The 23298-nt window shown below is 39.7% G+C and overlaps 1 protein-coding gene across 2 annotated transcripts in view; it reads right to left on the bottom strand.

Annotated features, from left to right (window-relative positions):
* Positions 1–2460: 2460 nt before the first annotated feature.
* LOC104608090 (Haloacid dehalogenase-like hydrolase (HAD) superfamily protein) overlaps positions 2461–23298 on the bottom strand; it is an 81678-nt gene continuing 60840 nt past the window's right edge. The window contains exon 11 of one of the 2 annotated variants that reach the window (XM_010273966.3): positions 2461–2888. In XM_010273966.3, the coding sequence (XP_010272268.1) occupies positions 2786–2888 (103 nt within the window). In that variant the 3' untranslated portion in view covers positions 2461–2785. Of the gene's footprint in view, positions 2889–21649; positions 21791–23298 lie in introns of those variants that run through there. The other variant, XM_010273967.3, reaches the window with a different exon arrangement.

Raw genomic sequence — 23298 nt, 5'->3', positions numbered from 1 at the left:
TAGATCATTCTACGGAATAAAATAATCACCAGAGAATGCTGTCTTCAGAAAATTTGAATATATTATTCGCTGTCCATGTGTGAATATCATCATAGGGAGATGTCTGGTTACTTGAGAATGATACCAGAAATACATGAGAAAGGTATTTTTGATATTATGTAATGTTTAACTGACGAAATACTAACGGATGAATTGAAGTATTTGAGAGTTTAAGGTAGTCAAGTATTGCAATTGAAAGTTCAGGGTACCTATCTGTCACTACCCCCAAAGTACAAGATACCTATTTGTAATTTATCATTTTTTTGTATGTTCAAAAAGAAGTGTGCATTTCTTAATATTTACACCTTTTTCATAGTTATTTCAACCTCAGATTAAGCGCTATTAAAGTTTTAAGAGTCCTATCATATGCAAGTGTATCCATACCCATGGTTCAAAGTATCGATACGATATGCCCGATACGGGGCGTATCATACCGTATCTTTTGAAAAAGATATGGTTCGAAACGCCTGTTTCTAGGTGTTTTAGAACCCCAATTTTTTTAATAATAAAAGACATGTTAAAAGCTTTCCACAACCAAAATGTGAAAAAAAAAAACTAAAAAAAAAAGTTTCAGCCATTTCTAAGTACCGATACGATACAATACGAAACTCGCGATACTTTAAACCTTGTCCATACCTTTCCACTGTATCAATGCATATCCAAAGTGTACATCTTATGTACCGTATTCAAGCTTACTGATACAAACCTTGCTCTAAATCTTGTCTAGAGAAAGTCTCAAGACAGGTTGATTCAAACAACCCAATCTCCTAAACAAAAATAAGAAGAAAAAGCTTCCTTTTTTCATTACTGAGAACTGTTTCATAATATCATAAGCTGGAGATATAACTTCCATCTAAGCATCCAAAATATCTTAGGGTTGGTATGATAGCAAGCACCGTTCAATTCTTAATAGCTTAAACAATTGAACAGTTGGACCGGCACAAGAATTGAAAAAAAAGGCTTCCGCTTCTTTACCCTTTTATATATAACTGGCAAAAGAACTTTTTCATTCTCTTTCCTTCACTAATTTCTGTTTATTTATTCATTCGTTACTGGTATTGGTTGGGACTACCGGGCTGGGGGTTGGTTGTATGACACATTTGTTTAGAGATCCTATATGCAACATGAAAATGATGAATATCTTCTAAACTACTCTTATGGTTTAGTTAATTGAATATTAAAAAGACTATTTTATCCTATACTTTTCTTTAAATTTTCAAAAAGTGTATCTCCCTTTCCCGTCCGTTCTTTTCTTCGGAACTGCCAAAACTGCAGATCTCTCTCTCTTCCTCTCGTTTTCTTCTCTGGAACCGTTAGAACCGCTAGAAATGTAGATTTTTTAAATCTTTCCATCTCCCTATCATTCTCTTCTTGGAACCACAAGAACTGCCGAATCTGTAGATCTACCGGCTCTCTTCTTGGTTCCAACGAAGCCAGGGACGATCTCCGACAAAGCCAGTGGCGAAGAAATATTGGTTGTTCTTAGCAGTTCTGACGAAGTCAGTGACGGAAAAATATTAGTTGTTCTTGGCGATTCCAGTGAAGCAAGTGATCGAGAAATCTTGGCTGTTGTTGGCGGTTCCGAACGAAGCCAGGATGAAGAAATAATGGTTGTTCTTGGCAGTTCCGCCGAAGCCAAGGACGATCTTCGATGAAGCCAGTGACGAAGAAATCTTGGCTGTTTGATCTATAAAAACCTCAAGCTTCTCCTATTTTGATCTATAGAAACCTCAAGCTCCGTTTCAGATTTCTCTGTTATCAATTCATCTGTTCACTCCGTTTCAGATTTCTTTTAAAACCCATTAAAAGATGATCTCCCGTTTCGGATTTCTCCGTTTATCATTCATCTGTTCACTCGATTAGATCTTGGCTGTTCATGGCGGTTCCGCCGAAGCCAAGGAGGATCTCCCATTAGATTTTTAAAACCCATTAAAAGACTAATATTGGGCAGATTGTACCTCTCAACAATTAACCGGAACTGATTAAATCTTTTAAAAAGAAGTAACGAAGAAAGCCTTTGAGGATGTTGGAACTGAGCTTCACCGGAACTGAGATCTATTCTGCACGCTAGCTACGTCGGAAGCCTTTGAGTTTCAGAACGTCGGAAATGAAGAAAGCTTCCAGACGAGACTGAGAGGAGACCAAGGATGGTGGAAGTTTTAGGAATTTTTAATAAATATATAATGAAAAGTTAATGGATACTAACGGTGAGGATAGAGTTTGGTCAATTTTCAAACAATAAGAGTACACCTGTTCAATTAACTAAAATCATAAGGGTAGTTTGAGAAATTTATCCAAATATTAAATGGTTGCCTGTAGTTGCAAGTCTAACAAGAACTGCACATAAAGAAAATGGACCGACTCTAAAATTATTGAGAATGGCACATGCTGATATCAATGCAAACTTGCAAAGAGAACACCGAAACCAAAACAGGAAAATTTAGATATGGATTGTCCTTTCGTTTTAAATATTTTTTGGGAAACATGAAATGAATTGTCTAAGTAGTATAACAAATGTAACAGAAATGTCCAAAACAATAAAGTCTACAATGTGTTTCATCAAATACTAAGAAAAACCATAGTACAGTAATTTTCTTTTTCTTTTTTTTTTTTTTTTGTGTAACAATACAAAAGAAATATGTAGCCTATCTTCATGATCCGCCACCTATAAGATCATTATCTCGCAGCTTCAAAACTAACAAGAACACTGGGCATGCATTCGCAATGTACAAGTATTTCTTGAGACTTACAGCCATCTCTTCTGGCGCAGTTTGGAGATTGTAAGGTCTGCCCCTCCAAAACCATCCATGACAGAACTTGCTGAAGGGAATTCAGCCCTAGATGTCGAACTATGATGAATGTAATTAAATTAGTAAACAAATATTTATAAGAAAAGAAATAATAAATTCCCATTTGAAAAGCATCTACCATATTCATAGATAACAGATTCCACTGGGATACATACAACACCACATGTTTACAAAAGAATGGTTCCAACAAAAGAAGGCAAAAAGATGACCTTTCTTTTTGCTGACAATAAAACTGATCACTCAAAACAAATAGAGAAGACACCAACTTACCAAGACCATGATTCTCAAAGTGGAGACCCCTAATGCAATGAGGATTTTAGGGAGTTTTATTAGAAAAAATGGGTAGATTGATTGTAGAATATTGGGGTCAAATCTCATCATTTGGTCAAATGGGCAAGATTCACCTATTCTAAGAAGGCTAGACAGATTTCTTTTTAATGGTGAATAGGAGGAGCTCTGCTCAGATATGGTGTAGAAAATGTTATCATTCTCCATGTTATCTTAGTGGCTTTAGTAGTTCGAACCAATAGGAAGAAGAAGAAGAAGAAGAAAAGGAATAGTTGAATCTGATAGCATAAACCCTATCAGTCGATCCTAATATGAATTAGCCTCTAATTAGTTGTACAAAGACAAACTGCCCCACACTTAAGTATGGGACAGAAAGTCTCTATTAAAACTGCCACATAAGCATATAACTTAACAGAAATTGAATGACTAATCTACCCTTATTTGGCTAGCTCTAACACTCCCCCTCAAGCTGGAGAATATATGTCATATAATCCCAGCTTGTTATATATATAGTTCACTCTCCTTGAGCTTAAGCCTTTTGTAAACAAATCTGCCCATTGATTACCTGAGCACACATGCTCTATGTTTCTCTCATGAAAAACAGGGTTAGATGAGATGTGGAGTGCAACTTAATTATCACAGTACAATTTCATAGGTCTATCCATGGAGAACCTGATTTATTGTAGGAGATTCCTCAGCCATACTAATTCATATGTAGTGTGTGCCATGGCTCTATATTCGGCTTCGCACTGCTCCTTGCCACAACCGTCTACTTCTTACTCTTCCATGTTACAAGATTTCCTCCAAGAAATGTGCAGTAACCTGTAGTAGATTTTCTATCAAACACAGAGCCTACCCAATCTGCATCTATATACCTAATTACCTCAAGTCTTCCTCTTGGTTTGTAAAATAATCCATGGTTTGGAGCTCCCTTCAGGTACCTTACAATTTTGAGAATTGCATCCCAATGAGGTATCTGAGGGTTTTGCATAAATTGGCTCACTACACTGACTGCAAAGGAGATGTCTGGTCTCGTGATAGTCAAATAGTTCAGCTTCCCCACTAACCGTCTGTACCTTCCAAGATCATCAAATGTTTCCCCTGTATCACTGCTCAACTTAACATTTGGCTCCATGGGAGTTTCAGACGGTTTTGCACCTAACAGTCCTGTTTCATCCAATAGATCAAGAACATATTTTCTTTGGCACAAGTTTACACCTTGTTTTGATCTAGCAACTTCTATACCCAAGAAATACTTCAATGTCCCAAAGTCTTTTGTTTGAAAATGGTTTTGCAGAAAGACCTTTAGTTTATCGATCCCCAATTTGTCACTACCAATTATGACAATATCATCGACATAGACCACTAATAAAATCTTTCCGGCTTCTGAATCATAGCTGAACACCGAATGGTCAACCTGACATTGTTTCATTCCAAAATTCTTTACATAAATTGCCTTTTTCAATCTGCACACCTTACCATCCTCCCTTGAGCAACAAACCCAGGTGGTTGCTCCATATATACCTCCTCCATAAGGTCACCATGAAGGAAGGCATTTTTAATATCAAGTTGAAACAAGGGCTAATCATACATAACTGCCAGGGAAATTAAGACACGGACATAGCCAATCTTAGTCATTGGAGAGAAGGTCTCCATATAGTCCACCCCAACAACTATGAATAACCTTTGGCAACAAGTTTGGCCTTCAAACGCTCCACACTACCATCTGACAAGTATTTAACAATATACACCCATTTACAACCCACAACATACTTACTAGGAGGAAGAGTAGTGAGTTCCCACGTTTGAGTATATTGAAGGGCAGAGAGTTCCTCCTCCATTGCCTGCCACCACCCAGGTGAGCTAAGAGCCTCTTGGGCATTCTTAGGTATAAAAATAGATGACAACAGTGAAACAAATTGGCGATGTGAAGCGGAAAGGCGAGAGACTGAAACAAAATTGAAAATGGGATGGAGGGTACAACTACGTTTACCTTTCCGTAAAGCAATGGGAAGATCAAGTCCTGAAGGTTCAAGGACAGGAGCAGCAACAAGATCCACAGACAAGGTAGAAGCTGGAGGAGGAGCCGGTGTCTGTCGATAAGTATACACGTGCTGGATCGGTGGTCATTCAGTAGGGATCTGCACTGGAGGTGGTGAAGGGTCAACCCCAACTGGAACAACTGGAACAGGATCACGAACTAGAAGAGGAAGAGGAAGCAAAGGTGGAGATACCGATGCTTCAGGTCTGGAGAAGAAGGGGATAGACTAAAAAAATGTGACATTAGGACAAACATAGCACTTCCGAGTAATGGGATTGTAACACTTATACCCTTTTTGAGTTCGAGAGTAGCCAAGAAAGACACACTTAATAGAGCATGCATCCAGCTTGTCTATCCCGGGACTCAGATTGTGAACAAAGCACACAACCAAAGATGCGGGGTGTTAATGGAAAGGGAGACAAGGTGGGGAACAAAATAGGAAAGGGAGACCAACCATGAAGAATGAAAGAGGGCACCCGATTAATAAGGAAACATGCAGTAAGTACAACATCACTTCAAAATCGTTTAGGAACACTCGTATGAAGAAGAATAGACTGAGCAATTTCAAGGAGATGACGATTCTTTCGTTCAACCACCCCATTTTGTTGAGGAGTGGATGCACATGAAGTTTGATGAATGATGCCATGCTGTTCTAAATACTGTTGAAAGGAAATAAGAAATTATTCACGACCGTTATCTGAATGAAGAACTTTGATTGGAACACCAAATTGTGTTCGTATTTCAGCATGGAATTTTTGAAAAATGGAAAGTAATTCACTTATTTCTTTCATTAAATAAATCCATGTCATCCTTGAACAATAATCAATAAAAGTGACAAAATACTTGTAACCATTATAAGACTCTATTTTAATTGGACCCCAAACATTTAAATGAACCAAAGCAAAATGACTCAACATACGACTATCAACTCTAGGACTGAAGGGAACCCGACGATGTTTCCCATACAGACACGACTCACACTATAAAGACAACAAATGACTCAAAGACAGAAGCAATATCTTGAGTGCCTTGAGAGATGGATGTCCCATTCAACAATGCCAGTGTAGAGGAATGAGTGAAGTCTAAAGTGCAACTGACGATCCACCACCGTCAAGGTAATACAATCCACCAGCCTCATGCCCCCCACCAATCTTCTTCCCCGTCTTGAGATCTTGAAAAATACAAAATGAAAGGAAAAATGTAATAGAACAATTAAGAATCTTGGTTAATTTACTAACAAACATAAAATTGAATGGAAACTTAGGGACATATAGAATAGATGATAAAGAAAGAGAAGTCGTGTCAACATTACCAACACTATAGATGGGAGAAGAGGAACCGTTGGCAAGGGTAACAGTTTGAGATGTGGAAGTTTCAGAAAGGGAAGAGAACACACCTGGAGTCCAGGTCATGTGATCAGAGGCTCCAGAGTCAATAATCCAGGGAGAGGGTTTGGATGCCAGACAAGCTATACCTGAGTGGGCAAGGGTGGCTATAGTATGTTGTGAAGTAGCCTAGAGGAACCTCTCATACTCATCGCGTGGTACACTTACCATCTCCTTCCCGGAAACAGATGTAGATGTGGAAGGTGTTAGATTTGCCTGTTGGTTATCACTGACATTAATCCCACCAGCTACTGCATGATTAGCCTATGTAGAAGGAGGGCCATGGAGATCATAACAAAAATTCACCGAATGTCCGTCCTTGCCACAATGGGTACACTTCCTTGTAGAGTTACTTTTTCCTTTACCACGGCGTCCCCCTGAATCACGACCACCACCACGGCCAAATACGAAACCACCACGACCTCCTCGGGAGGCATGTCCTCCCCCTCTAGTACCACGTCCACCTCCTCTGGCTATCACAAATGCTGATCTGTCAGACTGTGTGGGATTCTCTGTAGATCCCAAAGAAATCCTACGAAGCCATGTAAAAACTTCCCCAAGTGTAGGAAGATTAGAGCCTCCCAATATTTGGGCCCTAACTGGTTCATAGTCTGATTTCAACCCCACTAAGAACCTAGTGACATCTAGTTGTTCCCTCTATTGTTGTTGAACCTTAACATCTGGAGTGAGGGGATGATAGTCATTGAGTTCATTTATGAGGTTATTCATACTGGCATAGTACTCTTCTAGGGTTTTATTCCCTTGCTACAGATCGAAATACTCCTGATAGACCTGATATACCCTTGTAGTATTATCCTACCCTGAATAAAGCTTCTTGGCATGTTCCCATATGTCCTTAGTTGTATCTAAAAACATAAAGTTGGTACTTATTTTGGGTTCCATACTATTCCATAACCATGTCATGATTTGGGCATCTTCTTGTTCCCAGTCATCAAACCCTGGAGAGTCAATTGATGGTTTATCTTCCTTCATGTGTTTCACTTTCCTCTTTGCCTTGAGGAAAGCACATAATTCTCACCATTAAGTTTAATGGAGGTCATCTGCACACCCAAATAATTGGAGGGGATCATCACACTCGGTTTCTGATCACTAGAACCATCTCTCGTTGCTGCCATTATGTCTCCCCACTGCTATCTCTAATGTTGAACTTTCAGTCACCAACCAAATACTACAGCAGCCAAGGCAACACTACAACAGTCTCTAAACTCAGGTGATAGGTTCACAACAAGTCACAATCAGTCACCATTGTGCACAAACTACCATTCAGATTAAGAACAAAAGGCAAACCAACATTCAGACAACACCGACAAGGCAGAAAATTGATGTAGGCAATTCGGCAATTCCTTCCAGCACCCCACCAAAAAAAAACAACTTTTGTTCTTGCTCACACCACTACTGATTACACATAGCCATAAATCACCACTACAGTAACCCTTACACCATTTGGTCACTTTAAACACAGCCTGTTCTTGGGCCTTTTGCCAAGAACCAAGGCTACAAATAACCTAGTTCTTTAAATTCTGATCAGTCCGAGCAGATTTTTGAGGGTTTTCCAACCCAGAAACACCAACAACACAAAAGAAAAGGATAAGCAACCTTGATGGAGAGCTTCAGTCGACCATCCACTTATTTCTGGAGTTATTCTCTTGAAAGGCAATCACGTTTTGAGCAGAGAAAGAGAGGCCGAAGTGTTCTTAGACCTAGGTCGAGTCTATGTTCTCCATTTGCAGTCCAGAGAGAAGAAAAAGAAGTCACAAACAAAAAGGAGCAACAGTCACGAGCAGAGATTTAAAGAGCAACGTCCTACTCTGATACCATGTTATCTTAGTGGCTTTAGCAGTTCGAACCAGAGGAAGAAGAAGAAGAAGAAGAAGAAGAAGAAAAGGAATAGTTGAATCTGATAGCATAAACCCTATCAGTCGACCCTAATATGAATTAGCCTCTAATTAGTTGTACAAAGACTAAACTGCCCCCCACTTAAGTATGGGACAGAAAGTCTCTATTAAAACTGCCACATAAGCACATAACTTAACAGAAATAAAATGACTAATCTACCCTTATTCGGCTAGCTCTAACACTCCATTTCAGATCACAAACCCATTATTCTGAGAAACTTTATCAAGTTGGATGGCCCTAAGCCTTTCAGGTTTGAGAACATGTAGGCTGTAGCTGGGGAATAGTGAAAGAAAAGTGGAGAAATTATTATTTTGAAGGGCAGGATATATCATAATGAGGAAGTTAATGTATTTAAGAGAGGACTCAAAAAGTTTGGAATAAGGAGGTTTTCAGGAATACCTCAGCTCAAAAATCAGAAATTCTTAGAAAAATAGTTGAATTGGAGAGATCGAAGGAGGGTGATATCTTATCAAGAGAAGGAACTGTTAAGGAGGGAATTAAAAGATGTAATTCATAGGAAGTAATGTGGAGGTAGAAATCAAGGGCATTATGGCTAAAGGACGGAGATAAGAATGCATCTTTCCTCCATGCATTGACTAGAAACAGGAGAAGAAATTTCATCTTCAGGGTGGAGGAAGAAGGTAAGGTCATTGATGATCTAAAGGAAATTGAGGAAGGGTGGGAGATGGGGGAGGGGATAAAGGATTGGCTGGACAGAGAATATTCTGAAAGGGGATATAATAAAGGGTCACAAAGATGACAAGGCTCTGGATCCAGATCGGTTTAATCTCTCATTCTCTAAAAGCCGTTGGAAAATTCTAAAAGGGGTATAATGGCAATGTTGGAGGAAAATTGGCAGGAAAAGTTGATTGAGAAGAGTGCAAATGCAATATTTATTTCCCTCGTTCCCAAGTGGAGGGAACTTGTAAAGTGAAAGACTTCAGACCGATTAGTTTGACTTCAAGCCCTTACAAGATTGTTCCAAAGGTTTTCTCTAGAAAATTAAGAATAGTTCTGCTTGAGATTATGGGACTTACTCAAATGGCTTTTGTGGAAGGCAACCGATTCTAGATGGAGTGATGATAGCAAGTGAATGTATGGACACAAGTATAAAAAGTGGCAGGTAGCGGCTGATTTTGCAAACTTGACATTGAAAAGGCATTATGATCATGTTTTGAGGGTTTCAAAGCAGCTAGAGATGGAGTCTCTGTCACTCATCGTCACTCGTCTTCAAATTAATGAAATGTTTGATGATTGGAGTGGGCTACATTTCACAGAATCTCCAAGAAATTGGGCAGCAACCTTGGGATATTTGGTGGGGGAGTTCCCATTTATGTATTTGGGACTCCCAATTGGAGCAAAGGCTTCTATTTCACTAACGTGGCAATTGATGCTGGATAGAATAGATCAAAGATGTATTATTTGTCATTGTTAAAAGTTTCTTCTTCTATGGCAAACTCAATAGAAAAGATGCAAAGAGAGTTTTTGTGGGTAATTGAAGGGATTGAAAAGAAATTTTATTTGGTTAAATGGGACAAGTTTTGTAGGGATAAGAATGATGGGGTTTGGGAATTAGAAAGATGAAGCTTTTCAATAAGGTGTCAAGGAGGAAATGGTTGTGGAGGTTTGGGAATGAGAGGAAGGATTTGTAGGAAAGGGTGGTGACCTCAAGTAAGGAGTGATTGGGTTCGGGTGGGATTCCAGGGAAGTTTAAGTCCCCCTATGGAGTATTATGTGCTTTCAAACAGCTTTCCTTAATTGTATCTTTTGAGTTGGAGATGGCTCAGCAATAAAATTTTTGGAATATGCTTGGTTGGGGTTTGGAAAGTTATGTGATCATTGTCCACATTTGTTCAGGTTGGGTAAGAAAAACAGTTTGGTAGTAGAGAACATTGAAGTTGGTGCCCAAAATTCAGAAGATCTCTTTTAGATTGGGAAATATGGAAATGTGTGGAATTACTCTCAAAATTACAATCAGTTGAAGTGCAATTGGAAAGGAAAGACTCAAGAAGATGGAAAGAATCCATAAATGATTTGTTTTCAGTCAAATCATTCTACAAGGATATGCTAAGGAATGAAATAAAAAGATCTGAGATTAAAGGGGGTTTCGGGTAATCCCATCCCTCCAAGTAAAGAAGCTTTTGCTTGGTTAGTGGCTTTGGACAGTATCAAAAAGATCCAGCTTGTTACAAATATGATCCATCCTAGACTGACCTATACTTTTAGTGAATAGGTTAGCAAGTTGATCTTCTGACTTGACGTACGAGGTAGCAATATCACCACTTGCCACCTTCTCTCTCACAAAATGGCAGTTAACTTCCGTATGTTTAGGCTGTTATTAGTGTCTTTTCTCTGTTAAGTTGTAATCAGGGGTACCCCTGTAATTTTCCTCTTATTTTTAACACCCTAGTAAATAAGTCAGTGAGGGTGACGCCACTGACATCTTTTGGCAAATATTCTTCTCTTTTCCTCTGCTGTCTCTCCTCTCTTCTTCCTTCTTCATTTTAGATGGTATCAGAGCAAGTTTGACAGGAGTTTGAGGCTCAAGTGGATATTTCTTCTCTTCTTCTCTGTTTTCTCTGGAAAAGACTAAAACTTTCAAGATCTGAAAAGGATCTGATCGGGTAAGGACTAAGGAGTGTTTTGCTATTCTTGTTTTTCTTTTTGGTTGTAAGACCAAAAGGCTGATTGTTTGGGTGTTTCTCTCTTATCCTGTGATGGGGTTTTGAGTTTGTGGAGAGGTAGCTCTCAGTTTTTTTGCTGGTTGTGGTATGAGATCCATTCGGCTGTGTGGTGTGCCTTGTTTTATGGATCAACCACCAAGTTCCAACCTTCTGATTTTATCTTTGTGGAAGGAATTCTGTGTCTTCCTCCTGCTAGAAGTGTGCTGTTAGCAGACAAACAGATCTGTTTGCATCTTATCTATTGAGTTGGTGCCGTTTTTATCTTTTCGTACAAGTATTAAGTGTGGTTGTTACATTTGTTGTGTTTGGGAAATGTCTAGAGATGATTCAGCCATATCCAAATTCACTGGAAGTCAGAATATGGTCAGTCCAGGGGCTGAAAGTTGGGGTTTCTCTGTAGCTATTACTGTCCTTGATGGGTTATTATTTGGAGTGGTCGAAAAGTGCTAAACTGTATGTGGGATAAAGAGGAAAGCTTGGATATTTGTCTGGCGAGTTCCTCAACCCACAGAGGCTAGTTCAGCTCATGAAAAGTGGGGAAAAACAGTTATTTGATTATGTCTTGGCTCATAATCTCTGTTAAAAGGCTGTCATCGGTTCACCTTTAGTGCCACAATGGCACTTTTGTAATTTTACTTTATTTTTTTATCACCCTAATGTAAATACCAATGCTGGCGATGCCAGCACAACTTTTTGGCTTTCAATCCTCTCTTCTCTTCTCTCCTCTCCACTCCTTTTTCTTTTCTCTTGCTGCTTTCTACTTATTTTTTTCAGGTTAATATGGTATCAGAGCAGGTTTGTTAGGCCAGAAAACAAGATAGATCAAGTGTTTCTTTCTTTTTTGCTCTATTTTTCTTGGAGAAGCTAGAGAATACAAATCGGACTGGTCTGAGGAAGATTTTCAGGCGTTTTTCTCTTCCTTAGTCGTGTACCAAGAAAAAACTTCTGTAACAGGTTAGTGTGTTTGATGTGAAGGGTTTAGAACCTGTTTTCAATCTTTTTTGCGGATCCTGTGATCCTTATGGTGTGTTTGTAGGTCAGGGGATGACCTGTACTTGCTGTAACAGCAGTAAAGTAAATGTTTGGTGATTGTAGGTCCAGATCTGTCCTGGGTGGTGATTGTTCCACTTTTATTTTATGCTGTATATGCATTTCCAGCAGCTGTACTCTGTGAACTGGAGAAATTACCCTAATTTAATGCTGGACTGTGTGTGGTCTGGAAAAAATTAATCTTTTCAGCTACGTCTGGTGTATCCTCAATTCAAAATGGGCTGAGTGAGGGGATGGATTTGAACTTCCCTATGGCTGTATTCCCCTAGATGGGCTTAATTACCTAGAATGGTCGAAGGGGATCGACTAAGTAGAAATCACTATTTGCTGATTCAGTCAAGTTTCTTGTGAAAGGAAAGAGGGGGAAGATGAAGATTTCAGCAATAGAGAAGGAAGGAGAAGAAGAAAAGAGTAGGAGGTCAACCAGGATTGTGAAAGTTAACCCTAGCCGCCTACCTCTCATTATATTTATATTTAACTTAAAGATGAGATATTACAAGGATGCCCTTAGTAGGGCGGTTACTAAAAGTTGAACAGTCACAACTTAAAAAAAACATAAACTAATGGGCCTAAGGCCCAACAACTTCCTAACTAAATAAAAACAAACCGGACCACTCAACACTCCCCCTCAAGTTGGGAGTAAATGTCACACATTCCCAACTTGCGTAGATCATGCTCCAGCTTGTTCTTTGCAACACCTTTTATGAGAACATCAGCGAGCTGTAGATCAGAAGCAATGTATGGAAGACAAACTTCTCCAGAAGTTACCCTTTCTCTGATAAAGTGTCTATCCACTTCAATGTGCTTAGTTCGGTCATACTGGACTGGGTAATGGGCAATGTTAATTGCTGCCTGGTTATCACAATATAGCATCATGGGATCTTCTGTCTATACACCAATTTCTTCTAACAGAGAACGGATCTAGAGAAGTTCTGAAACTCCATGTGCCATGGCCCTGTATTCGGCTTCAGCACTTGACCTTGCCACCACTGTTTGTTTCTTACTCTTCCATGAGACTAGGTTACCCCCAACTAGGGTGCACACTCTTGAAGTTGATCTCCTGTCATCAAGGCATCCTGACCAATCTGCATCTGTATAAGCCTCTAGTTTCAACTGTCCATGATCAGTAAACAATATGCCTCTGCCTGGGTGTCCCTTCAGATAAGCAAGAATCCTATCAACTGCCTCCCAATGCTGGACTTGTGGAGCATGCATGTATTGACTTACTACACTCACTGCATAGGAGATGTCTGATCTTGTCATACACAAGTATAGCAGCCAACCCACAAGTCTCTGATATCTCCCAATGTCCTTTACTGGTTCACCTTCTGATGCATTGATTTTATGGTTCTGATCAATAGGGGTGTTGAATGCCTTTGTTCCAAGCTTCCTTGTTTCTTGAAGAAGGTCCAAGACATACTTCCTTTGAGAGATAAAAATTCCATGTTTCGATCTTGCAACTTCAATGCCTAAAAAGTATCTCAGTTCTCCAAGATCCTTAATTTCAAATTCTTTATGTAGGTTCCTTTTCAGACTATCAATCTCACTCAGATCATTCCCGATGACAACAATATCATCCACATAAACAATTAGGACTGACACCAAAGATCCCCTACGCTCACAAACAAAGTGTGATCGGATTGAGTCTGAGTGTAGCCAAAAGCAATCAATGCCTTACTGAATCTGTCAAACCATGCTCTGGGAGATTGTTTCAAGCCATAGAGTGACTTCTTAAGCCTACATACCTTTCCCTTTTCAGTATCATTGTAAAAACTAGCAGGAAGATCCATATACACTTCTTCTTGCAGATCCCCATTTAGGAAAGCATTATTCACATCAAGTTGAAACAAGGGCCAAGAATATGAGGCAGCAAGAGAAAGAAGTATTCGAACGGAGGTCATCTTTGCAATTGGTACAAAGGTCTCTAAGTAATCAATGCCATAGGTCTATGTGTACCCTTTTGCAACAAGTCTTGCCTTGTACCTTTCTATACTTCCATATGCCCTATATTTTACTGTGTAAACCCATCTGCATCCAACTGTCTCCTTGCCTTCTGGTAGGTCCACAATGTCCCATGTCTTATTCTTAATCAAAGCCTCCATCTCTTCCTGCATAGTTGTCTTCCACTTAGGTTTGGAGAGAGCCTCACTAACACCCTTGGGTATAGACATTGAATCAAGAGAGGAGAGAAAAGCATGGTAGGAAGGAGAAAGTCCACTGTAGGATAAGTACTGTGAAATACAATGAGCAATACACTTTCTCTTCCCTTTTCTGAGAGCAATAGGGAGATTAAGGTTATCTATAACAGAGTTAGTAGGATCAATGGGAACTGAAACAGTAGCAGGACCAAGAAGAATACCTGAATCCATGTTAGCCGAATTTGGAGCCTCCAAGGAATCGATAGGAAGTGGTGTGAGTTCTGCTGTAGTGGAATCAACCGCCTTGTGAAGTCTCTGTCGTGAATAATGCTGAGAAACAGAACGCAAAGGAGGTGGCAAGGTAGGTGCCACAGGGTGGTGGTCAAGCACAAGAGTAGACACAGGGACTGAAACTGGGAGAGGAATAGATTGTTGACTCACTTCCCCAAAACACTCCTCCTGAGAAGGATTCTTTGAGAAGAAGTACATGGATTCAAAAAAGGTGACATCCATGGTAACATATCGGCTCCTAGAAATTGGATCATAGCAGCAGTTCCCTTTCTGATTCTCTGCATATCCAAGGAAGACACACTTCTTTGCCTTGGGATCAAGCTTTGAGCGGTGAGGACCAAGGATATGTGCAAAGCAGACACACCCAAACACCCTGAGAGGAATATGAAACATCTCCCCCTGAGGAAAAAGGAGACTGAATGGGGTGCTGAATCCAAGTATACGAGAGGGCACCCTGTTAATCAGATATACTGCTGTGAGAACTACATCACCCCAAAACCGATCCGGAACTGTAGATGTGATCATCATGCTTCTTGCAGTCTCAACAATGTGTCTGTTCTTCCTTTCTGCAACACCATTTTGCTGTGGACTGTAGGGGCAATTGCTCTGATAGACAACACCATATTCTAACAGATATGAGGCAAGGTGTCTTTCAAAATATTCCCTGGCATTGTCAGATCTGAACACCTTTATTCTTGTTCCAAACTATGTTAGTACCATCTGATGAAATTGCCTCACCAAGGATGGTACCTCATCGCGGGATTTCATTAGGTAAATCCAAGAGTATCATGAGAAATCATCCACAAATAAGAGAAAATAGCGATAGCCTCCCATAGAAGGAAGATGGTAAGGGCCCCACACATCTGAATGAATAACATCAAAAGAAGAACATCTTTTATTACTAGGTTTAAAAGAATGTCTACAATGCTTTCCAAGTTGACAACCTTCACACTCCAGACTTGACAGACTAATAGACTCAATAAGTTTTGGAAACAAAAAACTCAAAGAAGAAAAAGGTAAATGACCCAAACGATTATGCCAAAGCATAATTTGACTCACAGATCCTGACTCACTATCCCTGCTGACATGATGACTCTAATGAGGAGGAAGTACATCCAAGAGGTAGATTCCATTTACTTCACGACCACTCCCAATCGTCCTCTTTGAATCCAGATCCTACAAAATACAACGACTAGGAGAAAAAATTACTGAGTAGTTCAAGTTTTTAGTCAAATTACTAACAGATAACAAATTAGTGCTCAATCTGGGAACATGAAGGACAGAAGGTAGACAAATAGAATCACTAATCTTGATAGATCCCTTCCCAGCAATAGGAACATGGGATCCATCAGCTGTGGAGACCCTATCTCTTCCAGAACAGAGCTGGTAAGAAGAAAAAATAGTGGAGCTATGGGTCCTGTGCTCTGAGGCTCCAGAATCTATAATCCAAGGAGGTCCCTCCTTACCTAAAGTGGAAACATAATTTGCAGTGATGTGTGAACTACCTGTGTGAGCAAAGGAGGTAGAGTGGACTCCACTAGTGCCACCTGTACCTTGCTGTCCGCTTGTGGCTGAACTGGAACTGGCTGTATCCCGTTAGTTCAGAAGTAGCCCATACCTCTCAAGTTCGGTCCTTACTGCAAAAGCTGCAACAGACTCTAGAGCAGTTGTAGTAGGAGGGGCCGGAGTGTCACCAGTAACTGCCATGTGCACATTTCCCTTCTTATTTTTCAATCTAGTCGACACAAGATGTGGATGAAGCTTCCGACAAATATCTCTTGTATGTTTAGGCTTGTTATAGTAGTCACAGATCAAATCTCTTTTATCTTCCTTCTTGATTTCACTGCCACTTTGTTTAGGTTTCACAACACTTACCATGGCAGACTGATCAGAAATAAGGATTTTCATCATCACATCCCTCCTGCACTCCTCCCCTGACACAAAGGCATATGCTTGGGAGAGAGTGACATTGTCCCTAGAAAGAAGATGCTGTCGTGCAATATCATACTCAGGATTAAGGCCAGCAAGGAATTCAAACACCCTATACTTCTCTAGATGTTTCTGATAGGTAGCTGCATCCTTAGTGGTTTCCCAAGCAAATGTCTCTAAATAGTCAATCTCCTGCCACAGGGTTCTAAGGACTAAAAAATAGGCTGCAACAGATCTATCTCCCTGCCTTGTAGCAATAATCTGATTTCTCAATTGATAAGCCCTAGCAACATTCTCCCTCTGTGAATAGGTTTTTGCAACCCCATCCCATATCTCCGTAGCTATATTTGCCCATAAAAAAAATTTACTTATATGTTGCAACATGGAATTACACAATCAAGTCATCACCATATAATTCTCCTGTACCCACCGGGAGTTGCTAGTTTCGGGTTTCACCTCTTCACCTCTTCACTTCCGGGCTTATTTTCAACTCCGTGGCCCTCCATGCTTCTCAAAAAAGGTAAAGGAAATAACTAAAATTTGCAGCAAGATCAAACAAAACACCTTTTGGAACCAACAACACCTTCCTGGTGTCCTGGACTTTCTTTCCACAAAAGATTCCTTTTCTGTGGGATGAGAGGAGAGAGGAAGAGGCAGCCGCCCTCACTAGAAGCCTCCAAACTAGGCAGGACTTGAATCGCCCCTTACAAAAAACTCCAAGGAACCCTAAAAAATTAGGGTGCCACTTCCTAGGTCAAAAATGAAGAGTCCAACAAAAACAAGACTCTTCTCCTTTCTCCAGTTTTTCCTGTTTTTGATGAAAAACCCTAGACCAGCTACAGGGCACACAGATCCATCAAAAAAATCCAAAAACTGGGCTTACCTGAGAGCTTCGATCAGCCTCTTAAATCACCATGCGGTCGACCGATCTAGGGCTGCATGAGAGAACAACTTCAAGAATCTTCGGCCTATCTGATACCAAGTAGAAATCACTATTTGCTGATTCAGTCAAGTTTCTTGTGAAAGGAAAGAGGGGGAAGATGAAGATTTCAGCAGTAGAGAAGGAAGGAGAAGAAGAAAAGAGTAGGAGGTCAACCAGGATTGTGAAAGTTAACCCTAGCCACCTACCTCTCATTATATTTATATTTAACTTAAAGATGAGATATTACAAGGATGCCCTTAGTAGGGCGGCTACTAAAAGCTGAACAGTCACAACTTAAAAAAAAACATAAACTAATGGGCCTAAGGCCCAACAACTTCCTAACTAAATAAAAACAAACCGGACCACTCAACAAACTATATATCACTGCAAGGGGAAAATAGAGTATATTAATGGAAAGCGTTAAAAGGTTGTTATTCTGTAAGTTTAGTACTACAGGGGTACTTTGGTACTTTCATCATCTTTTATTTTATGTTGTGTCACCCTAGTATAAATAATAAAAAGCTGGCACCACCAGCAGCTCTTTGAGACTCCAAATCTCTTTTCTCTCTTCTCTTTTCTTCCTTCTTCTCTTCTGAACAACATGGTATTAGAGTGGGACTGTCAGATTTAAAAGAAGAGATCGAGCAAACCTCTTTTCTGTCTTCTTCCTTCACCAGCTACAGTGTGATTTGTTGAAGATCCAGATCCAGTTTTCTTTTCTTCATCAGACTGAAGTACTCTCTCTCCTTTTCTCCTTTTTATTTTTTTTTCTGGTCGTGTGCCAGAACAAAACCTGTAATAGGTTCAGTTATTTGATGTGAGGTGAGCAGCACCTCCTTATTTCCTTTTTTGTGGGATCAGCTGATCCCTGTAATAGGCTATAGGTCGGTGATGACCTTTATATGCTGCGACAGCAGCCTTCTGATGGATTTATAGGTCAGGGGAAGACCTGTATATGCTGCGACAGCAGCCATACTTGATTTGTAAGTCAAGAGAGGACTTGCACATGCTGCGACAGCAGCCATACCTGATTTATGGTAGGCCAGTGATGACCTGTTAGTTCTGTAACAAACTAATTTTGTTTGAAGAACTGAGCTTTAAAAAAGGGAAAAGGAGGGGAGTGGTGTCTCCTCAATGCAAAACGGAATAAGTGGGTGTATGGATTTATCCTTCCTTAGGGCTGTTATACCCCTGAATGGCTTAAATTATTTAGAGTGGTCGAGGGGGATCAAGTTATATATTACTGCAAGGGGGAAGATAGGGTATATAAATGGGAGATTTAAAGAACCAAATTTCGGGAATGCTGAGTATGATAGATGGAACCAGGAAAACAACATGGTTATGTCTTGGCTTTAAGTGTCTATGCAACCCCAGGTGAGATAGAACTTTATGTGGGCTGAAATGGCTTATGAGATTTGGGGACAAGCAAAATCGACCAATTCTGAACTATATCACTATGCAAAAATCTATCAGTTACAAGCAGAATCATCCACTTGTAAATAGGGGGAGAGGAACCTTTTTACGTACTATTCAGACTTGACCTCCGTCTGGAAGGAGTTAGATCACTATCAGAGTGTAGACTGGAAGTGTGATGAAAATGCAAAAGCATACAAGAAACTTGTTTCCCAACAAAGAGTGTTTGCATTTCTCCATGGCTTGAACCCACTATATGAATCCATCAGAGTCCAAATCCTAGGCAACAACGATCTTCCATCTGTCCAGGAGGTTTATGCATTAGTACAGTCAGAAGAAAGTAGAAGAAATTTAATGAACAACTCTGGAGGGAATGCAGTTGTGTTGGCAACGAAAGGGAATGTTACTACCAGTGGGGGAATTTTTTTTAAGAAGGGGGACCTTCATAAAAGGGTGGAGGACAAAGACAAACTATAGTGCACCCATTGCCAGAAACCCTGACACATCCGTGAAACATGCTAGGATCTTCATGGGAAACCAAAATGGGCCGAGGAATTGAGAAAGAAGTGTGGAAAAATAAAGATGAAGAGAAGAAGAAATGAAGAGGGAGAGAAAAAGAAATACTTCTGTATTGATAATGTGTTGATGAAACATGTTGAGCATACAACTTAAATAAGAAAAGATAGGAGAGACAAACTCCTAGGATCTCTCTCAATTACTCCTAAAATCTCTCTCAATTAGGGATTGATTAAATCTTTCCTTAATCCTAGGATATGACTTTCCTAATTTTATTCAAATCTAATCTTTACTAAATTTATTTAAATCTGTAATCAATCAAATCAAATCTTTCTAAATTTGCAGCAAATCATATCTTTCTTAATTTGCCACAAATCATATCTTGCCGACATATTCTTTCTAGGAATCTTTAAAGAGATAATTACATATAGGTACCTTGTACAGTTGTACTTTGGGGGTAGTGACACAAGTACCCAAACAGGCATTCTTCACATCCAGCTGATTCAGTGGCCAATCAAGGTTAGCTGCAACAGATAAGAGTACTCGAACTGTATTTAGTTTCGCCACTGTAGAAAAGGTCTCAGTGTAGTCCACTCCATATATATGAGTAAAGCCTTTAGCTACTAGGTGAGCCTTATATCTCTCCAAGGATCCATCTGAGTTGTACTTCAAAGTGAACACCCATTTACAACCAACAACTGTCTTTCCATCCGGCAGATCCACTTTCTCCCAAGTAGCATTCTTTTCCAAAGTTCTCATCTCCTCAAAAACAGCTTCTTTCCACTCAGGAACATTTAGAGCCTCCTGGATACTGTTAGGAATAGAAACACTAGACACTTGTGAAATAAAGGCACAATATGAAGGTAAAATATTTTTCTAAGATACAAAATTTGACAGAGGATGTTTTGTACAAGACCTAATACCGTTCCTAAGAACAATGGGAAGATCAAGCTGACTGCAAGAATTAGAATTACCTGGAGGAATATTTTTAGGTATTTTTGGAGAATTATCATGAATTTCATGATCCACCCTCAGATCAGATTCTTGTTGATGCTGCGGAATAGTGCATTTCCTTTTCAGTGCTAGATGTTCCCTTGAATGTACAAGGCTTTTATACTGTTTTGCACACATCTCTGTTGTTTTAACTTTTTTATTTTGAGATGGCATCACCGAAGGTTGTTCATTTTCAATATTTAATTCATTTGTTTCCACTGCTTTTGTATTTTCTGCATTACTTTCTTTCGGTGACTAGTTGTGAGGAACATCATTATGGACAAATTCAAACATTAAATCAGAACCAACTAAAAGATCATCTTCACTAGTGTTGCTCTCCCCCTGAAGATGGGAGTGTCTGTAGTAGGAGGTTCCTTCAAAGAATGTGACATCCATAGTCACAAACATCCTTTTCAAAACTGGATCAAAGCATTTGTAATCTCTCTAATTAGTGGGATAGCCTACAAAAATACATTTATGTGCTTTTGGATCAAGTTTTGAATGTTTAGGATCATGGTTATGAATAAAGGCCACACTTCCAAAAATTTTAAAGGGAATGTTTGTCACTAGCCGAGAGTTAGGAAAACAGTCAGTGAAAACCTGTATGGGTGTTTTAAAATCCAAAATTCGTGTAGGCAGTCTGTTAATCAAATAAGTGGCTGTTAAAACGGCTTCTCCCCAAAGATACTTAGGAACCTTAGTCTGAAAACTTAGGGCTCTAGCAACTTCAAGGAGATGTTTGATTTTCCTTTCAGCCACCCCATTTTGTTGAGGTGTATTATTACACAAACTTTAGTGTACAATTCCTTTCTCAGCAAAAAAATTCCCTAACACATTGTTAAAAAATTCCTTTCCATTATCACTTCGAAAAATTTTAGTTTGAGTTTGAAATTGTGTTTGAACCATGTTATAGAAAGTTTGAAACATAGTTTCAGCATCTGATTTCTCTTTTAAAAGGAAAACCCAAGTGACCCTAGTATGATCATCAATAAAAGTAATGAACCAACGCTTTCCAGAAAGAATTGTTACTCTAGAAGGACCCCAAACATCACTGTGAATCATGGTAAATGGTTTTGATTTTTTATATGGTTGGGAAGGAAAATCAACACGATGATGTTTTGCTAATTCACAAGATTCACACTTAAAACACGAATGAATTTTATTCATGAATAACTTGGGAAATAGATGCTTTAAATATTGAAAGCTAGGATGTCCTAACCGATAATGCCATAACAAAACTTCACTGTCACTAGAAACCGAGATAGAGCTGAAACAAGTCTATCGGTCTTGCCTTCCAAAGGTTGATCCTTTATTAAAGAGGTAGAGGCCACCATCTAGTTTAGCACCCCCAATCATCTTCCCCGAGGTTAAATCCTGTAATTCACAATAAGAAGACCAAAAATTAACCCGACAATTATGATCAAGGGTTAGTTTGCTGACAGATAAGAGATTGCATGATAGGTTAGGAACATGTAGAACATCTTTAAGATTTAGAGAATGAGAAATAGACACAGTTCCATTTCCGGTAACAGTAGCAAAGGAACCATTTGCAATTTTAACCTTTTGATTCCATGCACAGGGTGTATATGAAGAGAAGAATTGTGAAGTGTCGGTCATATGATCAGTGGCACCTGAATCTAATATCCAGGAGCCATTAGATTTGGTACAAGCAATGGCTGCAATGAAAAAATTACCTGACTAGGCTAGAGAGCAGGATGGGTTAGAGCTTCTTAACGATTGAGATTGAAACATTTTATATAAGTGCTCTATTTGTTCTTTTGTGAAAGGAAGAGACTCCGAGGATGATTGCTGCCCTGGATCTGAATTGCTTACTTGAAGCACGCGGACATTTCCCCCTGACTTGTTGTCACTGTCTGATTTTTTCTTCCAACTTGCTGGTTTCCCGTGCAGCTTCTAGCAGGTTTCCCGAGTATGCCATGGCTTTTTACAATGATCACACCAAGGTCTTTGCTTTCCTCCTCGTTTATCTCCGTCTACGTCTGCACCTCGGGCCACAAGAGCAGACCCTTCATTCTCAGTTTTTGTTTCATTAACATTCTTCAACATCACTTACCGCCATGCTTCTTCTCTATGCACTTCTGAAAAAACTTCTCTTATAGTAGGCAAGGGCTTTCGCCCTAAGATATGTCCCCGAACCTCATCGAGTTTTTTGTTCAAACCAGCCAAGAAGACAAAGACCCGGCCTCTTTCTATCTTCTTTTTGCACCGAGCACTGTCACTCAGACTTTCCCATTTTTCTTCTTCAAATAAATCCAACTCCTGCCAAACAGCCATCATCTCATTACAATAAGCAGTTACGTCACGCTTACCTTGCTGCATCTTCCACATTCGGGTATTCAATTAGAACAGTTGTGAATGATTGTCCAGATCTGAATAGGTTTCCCTAACAGCTTCCCACACATCACGAGCAGTCGACAGGAACATGAATGGTTTTCCAACCACAGGATCCATAGAGTTGATCAGCCAGGCGGTAACCATAGAATTTTCAGAACGCCACTGCCTGTACTTTGGATCATCAGTGGCTGGCGGTTTTACTTCGCCATTCAAATAGCTGAGTTTCCCTTTGCCGTCGATCACCAACCGCACAGATTGAGACCACTCAAGATAATTCTTTCCATTCAATTTGTGAATGGTAATCTGAAGAGAATTCTTAGAGAGAGAGATGGCCGTTGACTGAATACCTCCCTCCAAAGATGTCACACCATTGGTAGCATTTGAAGAGGCTGAACCAGAGCCAACCATGGCAGCCTTAACATTCATGATCGGACCCTAAAGCTCTGATACCATGTGGAAAAATAAATAGGAAGAGAAGAAGAAATGAAGAGGGAGAGAAAAAGAAATACTTTTGTATTGATAATGTG

Source organism: Nelumbo nucifera, chromosome 7 (genome assembly GCF_055504915.1).
Source record: "Nelumbo nucifera cultivar China Antique chromosome 7, China Antique-T2T, whole genome shotgun sequence".
Taxonomy (NCBI): Eukaryota; Viridiplantae; Streptophyta; class Magnoliopsida; order Proteales; family Nelumbonaceae; genus Nelumbo; species Nelumbo nucifera.
The sequence above is the reverse complement of the archived record's forward strand: the minus strand, read 5'-3'. Positions and strand labels throughout refer to the sequence as shown.